General features: G+C 56.3%; 1 protein-coding gene across 1 annotated transcript; it reads left to right on the top strand.

Moving 5' to 3' along the window:
* Positions 1-1,968: 1,968 nt before the first annotated feature.
* Positions 1,969-11,622, top strand: LOC138727002 (uncharacterized). The gene is given in 8 exon segments (XM_069869119.1): positions 1,969-2,054; positions 3,873-6,724; positions 6,905-7,038; positions 7,140-7,176; positions 8,748-8,868; positions 8,931-9,631; positions 9,634-11,419; positions 11,421-11,622. Coding segments are annotated over 8 exon segments (5,919 nt in total).
* Positions 11,623-12,180: the final 558 nt, after the last annotated feature.

Below are 12,180 nucleotides of genomic sequence, written 5' to 3'. Positions count from 1 at the left end.
GACTCCCATCACAAAATCTACCTTCTGGTGGGCTCCTCTGATTTTGACCCACAGGCACTCAACCTCCTGATCGCCACAATCCATCTCAGTGATGTCCAAGTCCTCCCTTACAAAGAGGGCTACCCCACCTCCTCTCCTACCCTTCCTGTCCTGCCTGAAAGGCTTATACCCCACCATAGCCATACTCCAGTTATATGAGTCGTCCCACCACGTTTCCGTGATGGCAACGACATCATAGGCCCCTTGCCCTACGACAGCTTCCAGTTCTTCCTTCTTATTCCCCATTGGTGTAAATGCACTTCAGCTGAGCTGCCGAGCTTTCAGCCCTCCTAGAGGGAACAGGGTTCGTTCCCAACTGCCTGGTAACTGGAGTAGTTAACACCAGCGTGCCTGCATCTCCCTTAGCACCCCGAGGTGTGTTCTCCCCCACTTTTTGTGCGGTGAGGTACTGGTGGTCCTCGCCCACGCACCCTCTCCCAATCACCAATTCCCCACATCCAGGCTCGTTCCTGTCTAGCCTGGGCTCAACCCCCTCCCCCTTCACATGTAGTTTAAAGCTCGATTTATGAGCTTGGCTAGGTTTCTGGCAAGGGCTTTAGCCCCCCTAGGAGACCCATGTGCCCCGCCCTTAGCGAGAAAGCCTGGGGGTGCGTGAGCCCCCCCATGATCAAAAAAGCCAAAGCCCCTCTCCTCGCACCAGGCTCGGAGCCAGGTATTAATCAAATTCCTCATCCTGGCTTCCCCCTCCTCTCTATTTAGCATTGGGATGGAGCAGAATACTACTTGTGCCCCAGAGCCCTCCATCATTCTCCCAATGGCCCTGAAGCCATTCTTGATGGCTATACTATAAACATATTGAAAAAGTCTGTCTTGGTGTCTGACACAGCACTGGCCAGTTTTGCCTATAACTGAGCTTTGGCCTATGGTGTGTTCTCCCTGCATACACAAGCCACAGGTCTGCAATTTTCCTGCAAAGCCTGATCTTGCTTCCAGAGATGATAGAATTTATTTCTCCACTTGAGCTCCACAAGTTCCCTGTAGGGCCCAGATGGACTTCTGCCCCTCTTGCTTGGCTTTTGGCACAGTGGCGTTGCCTGTTCATTGGCTGTAAGTGTAGAGTTGTGAAAACATGTTTGTTGTCTTTGTGTGGAGAGTGAGGAAGCACCAGGAATTGCTTCAAAGGATTTTGTCTGAAGGTAGCATGGAGATGAAGTTGGAAACAGGCCATTGAGTTTCCTCTTGTCATTGTTGTTCTGAGTAGAGAGGCTTCTTGTAGTAAGTGGAAAGCTGTCCCACTATGATTTTCTGGGTTTGTGTATAGAGCATTTGCTTTCTCCCTTTGGCCCTTTCTCTTTCTACTTTGTGAACTGTGTTTGAGCATTGTCTTGCCAATTCCTCTTAAGAAGGACTGTAACCCCATGTATAGTAAGAAAATGTTTGACTGGCAGAGAGTATTTGGAAACCCTCTCACAGTGTTGGGCTGCAGTTATGAACTGTACTGTTGTAATCTGGGACGGCTTTGTGTGTAAAAGTGAAATAAAGAGAACACGTGTATGCCTTGTCTGGAGACAGTAGTCTGTGGGGATGTTCATTCTGGGAAAGCTCTGTGAATATTTTTCAAAAACCTTTCTCCTTCTATTGTCCCTTGGCTGAATTAAGGTTGAGCAGGGGCGTTTCTTCAGTTTGGAGACACATTCGTTAGAGCATTCAGGAAAGTTGTGGGAACAGGGATTTGCTGTCAGGCCTCTGTGGCTTTTCTGAGCACTGAGTTTCTGGCTGTGACAGGGCTGAGTTAGATCCAGGTCAGGGGAACCTGGTCCCTCCTCAAAGAGTGATGTTGGGTGTGTAATGGCCCTGCAAATCAGTAAGGTTGAGGAGTGAAATTTCCAACTCTTCTGACAGCTCCGGCTGTCTGATGCAGTTCCTAATCAGACGGTTTATTATATTTTTTACCATGTGAGAGGGGAAATGTTGTCTCCTGTATTGGAGGGCCTCAACAGGCTGCTGAACTTTCCCAAGGTGCTCGTCAGAGGTGCCATTCAGGAAGCAATGTGGTGGGTAGGACTTGTCTGAGAGACTGCTCTTAGGGCCCCCTCTCCTGTGAGAGCGGCTGGACCAGCATGTGTCTCATCTTCTGTAGGTGAAAGCAGTAAAGCACACTAGACTTTCCTTGGTCATTTAGAAGGCTGTGTGGGAGCTGTGTCCTTGGGATTTCCTTGGAAATATGCCAGCAGTACCGTGTTGAGGTGGAGTAGAATGGAATGGAATGGAATGGAATGGAATGGAATGGAATGGAAAGGACTACTTTAGTTGGGAGGGTTCTACATGAATCATCTTAATCCAACTGCCTGAGCACTTCAGGGCAGATCAAATGTCAAAGAATATTATGAAGGGCATTTTCCAAATTGCTCTGAAACACTAGCAGGTGTGGGGCACTGACTCTGCGATCTTTCTAGAAAGCTTGACCTTGCTTCCAGGGTTGACACAATATTTATTTCCCCTTGAAGTCCAGGAGGAGTTCCGTATTGGGCTCAGCTCATCTTCTCTGCTTGCTTGACTTTTGACACAGTGACATTGCTTGCAAATAGAGTCTAAGTGTAGAGAACTATGAAACCACAGTCTTTGTTGTCACATCCCGATGGAGACATATTAGGACTCAGGGCTGCACTTAAACAGTTAGTGCATTACTGATGATGTTGCAATTCTAAGTCAAGAGTATAACCTTAAATCTAGACCAATCCTAATATCCTCTAAGAGTCTGAGAGGGACTGTCTGCATCTCAGAGATAAAGTCTTTATAGATGTTTCCACAAAGTTGCTGTGAGTGAAGTTTTTGCAGATGCTGCAGTGTTCGTATGATGTCAAGATACGTGCAGAATCTCAGACCAGCTGAGAGGGAGCTCTGATTATGACCCACTCCTCTCATTCTCGTGTAGTCCCTTCTGGAGGGATAACACCTGGGGTATCAGTCGATCCAGCTCCTTATCTTCTTCACCTTTTACCAGTGGCACCTCTGTTAAGGGACATGGTGTGTTGCTCCAGCCCTTCTGCTGGGAAAACCCTCACCAAAATGTACAGACCCAAAGAACTCCACAATCATACATCTAGCCATTTCAGACACACAGATCATATAGTTACTACATTTATTAGCCATCCAAATACAACATACAAGGATTTCTATTCACAGATCTTCTGTATACTTCTTCGAGTATCACCTCCGAGTCTTTGTTCTGTGGTTATGGTGTGATATGCAGAGGGTATACTCAGGGGCCAATTTGGTCATCCCAAAAAGAAAACGATTGGCAAAGACATAATGGACCACTTGCTCTCCCATCTCCCCTCGGTTTCCCCATGGTAGTTCCTCCAAGATCCACTCTTGAACTCTCCCTATAATCATCACAGATCATCACAGATCAAGGACAATGTCTTCTCCCTCCCCTTCTGAAAGTTAATGCTTGTGTAACTGTGGGTTTAATTTGTGACATCTCCTCTTTGATTCCTTGAATTTTATGTTAATCACTGTGTCCGTGAATCCTTCCCCAAGTGCAGGACTTCGGGTTTGATCTCCTAGAGCAGCAGCGTCATTCTCGAGTGGTGCTGAGCGAAGGTGGTGGGGAAGCATTTTTTAGGGAACCTTTCCCCTCTAGCACCAGCTCTCACATCCTATAGAGGTGCGGCTCGGACCCGCCCGACTCGCTAAGGGTCCTGTGCTGATGAACAAGCGGAGAAGAGGAGGAAAAAGACCTCAAAGTGTCCCGTGGAAGTGGAGGATTTTGCACTGCCGACCCAGAGGAAAACCCCGAGCTGCGGATGAGGAGCTGGCGTTTAGGAGCCGGGCAGTGCTGCCCAGAGCCGTGCTCTGTCTGCGGGGAGGGAGCTGCTTCCTAGCAAAGAGAGAGCGTTCCCACTGCGCCTTTTGGCTCCGGTGGGCACGGGGAGCGCAGCCTCCAGCAGCAAAGGCCGGGCTGGCGGCTCTGCCGCGGCTGAGCAGCAGAGGAAATATTCCCCCGCGCGACGCTGGGTGGGGGTGTTGGCCGCGAACCGGCGGGTTCCTGTGCCCGCCCCGGCTTTGCAGGCAGCGGCGGAGAGAAAGAGCCGCGGGAGCCGCTCGGGAGGGGCGGCGGCACACGGAGTCGGGGAGCTCGGGGGCTTTCAGGCCCCTCAGCCCGGGATTGCTGACCAAATCCGCCTCGGACGCCGCTGGACGATGCTGGGAACGACGGAGGACGGGGAATGGCTTCTGTGGCGAGTGCGAGCGAGTGGGAGACGGAACGGAGAGCGGCAGAGGCGAGTGATCTTGTTGCTTGTGTGCGTTTGCGTGTGTCAGAGCGGGGCCGAACCCCTCCGCTATTCCCTGGCGGAGGAGATGGAGAGGGAGTCGTTTGTGGGCAATATTGCAGAGGACCTGGGGCTTTCTCCGAGCCAGCTGGCGGCTCGCAAGGCGCGCGTTGTGTCCGAGGGGAACGAGCGGCTTTTCCACCTCAACCGAAACACGGGAGCGCTGACGGCAAAGGAGTCTCTGGACCGAGAGGAGATGTGTCCGAGGAGAGACACCTGCACCGTCTTCTTTAAGATAGTCTTTGAAAATCCCTTGGAGCTGATCCGAGGGGAGTTGGAGGTTCTTGACGTGAACGACAACTCCCCCGTCTTCCCGGAGAAGGAGGTGGTTTTAGAGATTCTGGAAACGACGTCTCCTGGGTCCCGTTTCCCTCTGCAAAGCGCCAGGGACAAGGACGTGGGTAGCAATGGATTGCAGAACTACAGTCTCGGGACAAATTCGCATTTCTCCCTCGATTTCGGAACAGGAAAGGATGACGTGAAATACTTGGAGCTGGTCTTAGAACAGCACCTGGACCGGGAAGTGCAGCCGCAAATGAATTTACTCCTCACTGCTGCCGATGGGGGTTCCCCACCAAGGTCGGGAACGGCTCAGGTGCGGATCGTGGTGCTGGATGCCAATGACAACACCCCTGTGTTCAGTCGGGAGGTCTACGAGGTGCAACTGGCCGAGAACAGCCCCCCGGGGCAGCTGGTGGTCAGAGTCGCGGCCGCGGATGCCGACGAAGGGTCCAACGGGAAAGTGCGATACAGCTTCATCCAAACGTCAGAGAGGTCCCAGGAGCTCTTCCAGCTGAACCCTGACACCGGGGAGATCCGGGTGGCGGGAACCGTGGATTTCGAGGAAGCGGAACGCCACGAGTTGGTTGTGAGAGCCACCGACGGCGGGAGCCTGTCTGCGCACTGCAAAGTGCGGGTGGAGGTGCTGGACGTGAACGACAACGCCCCGGAGATAACGCTCACCTCCCAGTCGGCTTCCGTTCCCGAGGACGCGCCGCCCCGCACCGTGGTGGCCCTGTTGAGCGTGCGGGACCGCGACTCCGGCGACAACGGCAGGACGGAGTGCTCCATCGACGGGGACTCGCCCTTCATGCTGACGGGCGGCGGGGATGAGTACTACGAGCTAAGGACGACGGCGGCGCTGGACAGGGAGCGGGCGGCAGAGTATAACGTGACGGTGAGAGCCGCGGACCGGGGCAGGAGGCGGCTGAGCTCCCGGGCGAGCCTGCGGGTGCAGGTGTCGGACGTGAACGACAACGCGCCCGAGTTCACGCAGGCGGTTTACACGGCGTCGGTGTCGGAGAACGAGGGCCCCATGGTCCGCATCGGCAGCGTGAGCGCCACGGACGCCGACGCGGGAGCGAACGGGCGCGTGAGATACGCGCTGGTGCGGCAGGAGGGCGCGGAGCAGCCCGCGGTGTCGGTGAACGCCGAGAGCGGCGCCGTTTTCCTGCTGCGGCCGCTGGACTACGAGCAGGTGCGCGCCTTGGAGGTGGCGGTGCGCGCTGCCGACGGCGGCTCGCCGCCGCTGAGCGCCCAGGCGGTGCTGCGCGTGGTGGTGCGCGACGAGAACGACAACGCGCCCGTGGTGCTGCACCCGCCCGCCGAGAGCAGCGGCGCGGCGGCGGGCGAGCTGGTGCCGCGCTCGGCCGAGGCGGGGTACCTGGTGGCCAAGGTGGTGGCGGTGGACGCGGACGCGGGGCAGAACGCGTGGCTGTCGTACGAGCTGTGGAAGGCGACGGAGCCGGGGCTGTTCCGCGTGGGGCCGCACAGCGGCGAGGTGCGCACGGCGCGGGCCGTGGCGGAGCGGGACGCGCCCCGGCACAGGCTCGTCGTGCTGGTGCGAGACCGCGGGCGGCCGCCGCGCTCCGCCACCGCCACCCTCGGCATCGCCCTGGTCGGCGGCTTCTCCGACGCCCATCTGCGGGGCGCCGAGGAGGCGCCGGCCGCCGAGCCCGAGGGGCCGCTCACCCTCTCCCTCACCGTCTGCCTGGCCTGCGTGTCCGCCCTCTTCCTGGCCACGGCGGGGGCCGCCGTGGCGGCCAAGGTGCGGCGGGCCCGGCGCAGCGCGGCCGAGAGCTTGCCCGCCTTCCCGCAGTCCGCCCCGCCGAGCAGCGCGGGCTCCCTGCCCCGCAGCTCCGTCTACGACGTCTGCTTCGCCGCCGGCAGCCTCGACGGCGACTTGCGCTTCCTCGGGCCCCTCCTGCCCTGCTTCCCCGCCGGGCTGCCCCCCGGCCCGGCCGAGCAGCGGAGCTCGCTCTGCTCCACGGAGGCGGCCAACCTCGGCGACGACGGCGACCGGGCTGCAGAGGTGAGGGACCTGCCCGGGCCGGGGCGAGGCGGGGAGCGGGGAGGGAGCAGCGCGGGGGGCTCGGGGTGTCGCTCACGTGGGGAGTCTCGGTGTTGTGGCTCTGTGGGTGGAGGAGCCCCAGGGTCGGGAGGAGAGGGCGGAGAGGGTCTGAGAGCTGCTGGTGGGGGCGTCCCAGGAGGATCTGTTAAGGCTCAGCTGCTCCCCAAGTACTGACTTATTGGGGTCTTGGGCATCCAGTTCTGAGGGTTTCTCTTAGATCAAGTGTATCAGCGCAAAGGAGGACGGCAGCTGCACCTCGACCAGGTTCTCAAAACCATCGAGGTTAAGGAAGAGAGGGGACTAACGTCTCGACCTCCTGTTTCCACCTCCTCTGTCTCTGGAAAGAGAACAGTAGCGTTCTCCGTACAGCAGTGACTGACGGGTCCTCTCAGTCCCTCGCTTTTGCCTCCCTCCAACGCCCAAATGACAACCCGCGCTCTCCGTTCTTGCAGGACAGAGCTCCCATCTCCGCAGACACGGCTCGCAGACGTGCGGAAGCAGCTTGCACTGCAAACAGGGGGAAGGAGCTCCGTGGCAATTCTGATGCAAACCCTTGGCTCCCCACTCAGTAAACGAGGGGAAAGGCGAGCGTGTCTGTCGTCCCTGGCCAGCGTCCTCCCAGGGAAAACACAGAAAAAAAAGGACCAGGGAAGAACAAGGCTTCTCTGTGAGAGAGCAAACCCATTCTCCTCTTCAGCATGGTTTTCTTCATTTAAGTGTTCTGTAATTGTGACATAGATGGAGGACGAGGACTGTGTTGCATGTTGATTACCCCGGGACTCGGTGCACGACAATGAGAACATTATTACTTCTCAATGTTAAGGGTAATACTGAAACGTAGAAGCATATCTTCAAGATAGATTTTTCCTACGTCACCTTTTCTGTGTTTATGTTTCTTCTGAGAGCGTTCTGGAATCGTGTCTCCATTCTCTGCTGACACTTTCACTCTCCGTGCTTTTGGCCAGGAGTTCAATGGTTCATCAAAATGTAAAGCGTGGATGTAAAGAGTAATGTATCCGGTTTTGTTTATAACGCAAAGCCCAACATAACATTTCCGGCTTGTTGAGTATAAGGTAGTAGAGAATTGAAAGTGTTGTTTCTGTTTTTACAGTGAAACAGGCTTTTACACTCAGCTTGAGGCACTGTAGAAGACAGGGCGTAGAGTAGCTTGCTGTTTTCTTCTCCATTCATTAATAAGTAACAATCAAATGCCTGATGTCAATGAACCCAATAAAAACCCCGTTGGAACTCCACCGTGTGTGTGTGGTGTGTGGAAGGTCACTTGTCACTGTCGTCGCCGAGGAAATAGCCACAAAAAGAGCAGGATTTCGGAAATCAGTCCTTGAAATATGGAGTAGATTTTATACAGAGGAAATCAGAGCGACTTGGAAGCAGGACATTGTCAGAAGGCAGAGAAGGGTGGAGGACGATATTCTGTGGGAAGGAGAGGACCGAGAGATGCTGCTCAAAACGCTTTCGTATGGTATCTCTGTGTTTGGAATCGGGGGGAACAACCTCGGTCGATTCCATAAAAAAAGTTGCTCTTTCCCATGAGAACCTTTCTGTTCAGCCAAAGCAATGTTTATGCCACCTTCTAGTTTACAGAGCTTTTGTTCGAACCTCTTTTCATTGCCAAATGAATGGTGCCTATAACGGCCCGCAGGTGAGCGTCCGTAGATCCCTGAGCTTTGCTGTTTTCTCCGTTAGCTCGTGCTGGTTGGCGATTTTCTATCTGAGGCTCTAATTGCTGACATTCCTGCTTGTTTCTCTGCCTGTTATCTCGCACTGCCTGGCTGCGCTCTGGACCCTTCACTCTCCACACCCTTTACTTTACATCAATCCAGAACAAATTTCCCCCGTGGAACATTCACCTTTACAAAATTTGTGCTTGAAGCTCTGGCTGGAGACACTTGAATGGTGCCTTTAATGTGCCATCGCTGCGTGTCCTTAGATCCCTGGGCTTCGCTGCTGTCTCCGTTAGCTCCGGACCGTTAGCGTTTGTGTATCCGGGGCTCTAATAAGTGACCTCCCTGTGTGCTTCGCTGCCTTTTATCTCCCAGCCCTGCGGCGCCGCCTCCTCCCCCCGGGGCAGGAGCTCCGCCCGGTCGCTGAGCACAAAGCCCTCTGGAGCCCTTGCAAGGCCGCCGGGTGCGGCGAGCGGAGCGCGGAGCGTGTGTCTCGGCGAGAGGGAAGCGCGGTGGCGGTGGCGGTGGCGGGAGGCGCAGTCCCGCCGCGGCCCGCAGGGGGGAGCTCCCGGCCAAGGCGGCGCCGAGCGGCTGCGGGCGGGGAGGCGCCCGAGCCCGGCCCGGCCCTGCCCAGCGCAGCGCAGCCGGGCGGCGGCGAGCGACGGCGAGCGGGGCCCCGGGCCAGCCGCTGCCGGGCCGCCAGCCGCACTCGGCCCCAGGGAGCCCGCCCGCCCTCGCCGCCGCCCTCGCCGCCGCCCTCGCCGCTGCCGGGCGCCGCTCGCCGCCGAGGACCGCGCGCCCGAGCCGCCCGCCGGAGCCCGCCCGCCGCCCCGCCATGGCGATCGCAAGGCAAGTGCTTTGTCTCTCTGCTCTCCTCTCGCTGCCGCACGCTCGCTCCCAGCCCCTGCGCTACTCCGTAGCCGAGGAGGCGCCGAGCGGCTCGCTCGTAGCCGACGTGGCCGAGGACGCGGGGCTGGCCCCGGCGCAGCTCTCGGCTCGCCGCGCCCGCCTGGCCTCGGAGGACGGCCGGCAGCGCTTGCGCTTGGACCGCGCCACCGGCCGCCTCGTCGTGGCCGAGAGGCTCGACCGGGAGGAGCTGTGCGCCCAGGCGCCCGCCTGCACGCTGCCCTTGGAGCTGCTGCTGGCCGACCCGCTGCAGTTCTTCCGCATCGAGGTGGCCGTGCGGGACGTCAACGACCACTCGCCCCGCTTCCCGGACGAGCAGATCACGCTTAGGATCCCCGAAACCATTAACAGTCCCAGTTTCCTCTGGCGGGGGCTCGGGACCTGGATATTGGCAGCAACAGTATTCAGGGTTACAGCATCTCTCCCGGGAACGAGTACTTTAGTGTCTCCTTTGGGAGTCGTGCTGGGGGGGACAAATATGTGGAACTTGTTTTGGAAAAGCCTCTAGACAGGGAGGAGCAGGCAGAGATGAGTTTCAGTCTCATTGCTGTGGACGGGGGCTCTCCACCGAGGAGCGGGACAACTCAGATCCGCATTGTTGTTCAGGATGTAAATGACAATGCTCCAGTCTTCATGCAGGAACGCTACATTGGCCACGTTTTGGAAAATGCCCCTGAGGGCACCGTGGTTCTTAGTGTCGTGGCATCTGATCTGGATGCATGTTCTAATGGGGACATCTCCTACCAGTTCAGTGAAGAGGTGGACCAAAGCGAATCAGCGTTTCTGATTGATGCCAAGACCGGTGAAATTAAATTGAAAAAGCCTCTGGACTTCGAGGCAGCACAGAAACACGAGCTCAGTGTTCGGGCAACAGACGGTGGGGGCCTCTCAGCTCTCTGTAAAGTGTTGGTGGAGGTGGTAGATGTCAATGACAATGCTCCAGAGCTGGTGGTGAGTTCCTTCAGCAGCCCCCTCCCTGAAAACGTGTCACCTGGGACAGTGGTTGCCTTCTTCTCTGTCAGGGACCATGATGCAGGAGCCAATGGGAAGGTCACCTGTGCCCTTGAGGACCAGCTGTCATTCTCCCTGCGGCCAGCCTATAAGAATTACTATGAGCTGGTGACTGTGACCACACTGGACCGGGAAGAAATGGCACGGAGCATTGTCACTGTCACAGCAGCAGACGCGGGTTCACCTCCTCTCACCACCACCCAGACCTTCACAGTGGACATCTCTGATGTCAACGACAATGCACCCGTTTTCAACCAGTCATCATACGTCATGTATGTGCATGAGAACAATATTCCCACCATGCTGGTTGGAACCGTGTATGCCTCAGATGCTGACATAGGCCCCAACGCCAAGGTGACTTATTCCCTGGCACCCGCTCGCCTCACAGAGCAGCCTCCCTGTTCCTGCATTTCTGTGAACTCTGAGAATGGGCACGTGTTTGTGCTGCGACCTCTGGACTATGAGCAGCTGAAGCAGGTTGAGGTGTTGGTGATTGCCTCTGATGCAGGGTCTCCTCCCCTCAGTACCAATGTCACTGTCCTCTTCATTGTGGTGGATGAGAATGACAATGCACCACTGGTGCTGCATCCAGCCCAGGACAGCAGCCCAGCATCCAGCGAGCTGGTGCCCATGTCGGCTGAGGCGGGGTACCTGGTCACCAAAGTGGTGGCTGTTGATGCCGACTCTGGGCAGAACTCGTGGCTCTCGTACCACCTGCTGAAGGCCACTGACCCCGGTCTGTTTGTGGTGGGTGCCGGAAGTGGGGAGGTACGTCTGAGGAGGCCAGTGACGGAGAGAGACACTGTGAAGCAGAAGCTCATCATCCTGGTGCGAGACAACGGGCGACCACCGCTGTCAGCCACAGCGGCACTGAGTGCACTTCTGCTCAATGACTTCTCAGATGTGTGACTACCACACAGCAGCCCGGACATGGAGGATGAAGACTCTCTGACAGTCTATTTAATCATTTCCTTGGTCTTCCTCGCATCCATGGCAACCTTCATCACTTGCAAAGCGTGCAAGAGAAAGGAGCTGAAGGATGGGCATGTGCTTTATGCTGCCAGCAACTTGCCAGGGAGCCTGGCTGATGCAGCCTCTGCAGGGACCCTGCCCCATCCCTATTGCTACCAACCTCACAACCGTCTCGGGCAACAGCGAGTTCAAGTTCCTGAAGCCCATCCTGCCCAGCCTGCCACCACAGCACTGTGCCCTGGGCAGAGACACTGATGGTGAACAGGATTTTCCTGAAGACCCTCTCACCACTGAGGATGTGGCACCAGAGAATGCAGGGATGCTCTCTGTGGAACAGATCAATAATCTTTCCTTTAACTAGCATGGAGTCAGCACAGGCAGAGGCTTCAGGCCTTGGTGATAGGAAGCACTCCAGGCTATAACCTGTGGCAATGGTTTTCCTAGAGTTAATCTGCCTTTACAGTTGGCATAATTTTTCCCACCCTGTAGTTGCTGATATCAACAGAAAAGTTTCTCTCCTCCAAAAGACAGAAAAAAACTCAAAGGAGCTAAAGTCTCCTTAATTATGATGATAAAATATTTCAGCTCTATTACAGGCATTTCTTAGATGCTTTCAGATTGGGCTTCATTCCATTGCTACCACCGTAGGCCTAGGTCATGAATCTCTTTCTGTGCTGTAACGCACTGGCAAGGTCCTTGCTGAAATGCGTGTAGCCCTCATCCTGGGTCAGAAAAGCAAGAAATTTGTGAGTATTGTGTTACAAGGTGATGCGTGCACGGAGCTGTTTCTGCTCTGGGTTCTGGATGCCTCTGTCTCCGAGATGCATGGAATCTGTGTGTTTTGCCTTCTGGTGTCTCTGTCTTTCTGTCCAGCCATTGTGTGACTGCATAGCTGCATAAAGGCTGCCAAGGGAAGCAG

This window comes from Phaenicophaeus curvirostris, chromosome 15 (assembly GCF_032191515.1).
Source record: "Phaenicophaeus curvirostris isolate KB17595 chromosome 15, BPBGC_Pcur_1.0, whole genome shotgun sequence".
Taxonomy (NCBI): Eukaryota; Metazoa; Chordata; class Aves; order Cuculiformes; family Cuculidae; genus Phaenicophaeus; species Phaenicophaeus curvirostris.
Note: the sequence above shows the minus strand (reverse complement) of the source record. Positions and strands in the feature narration are given on the sequence as shown.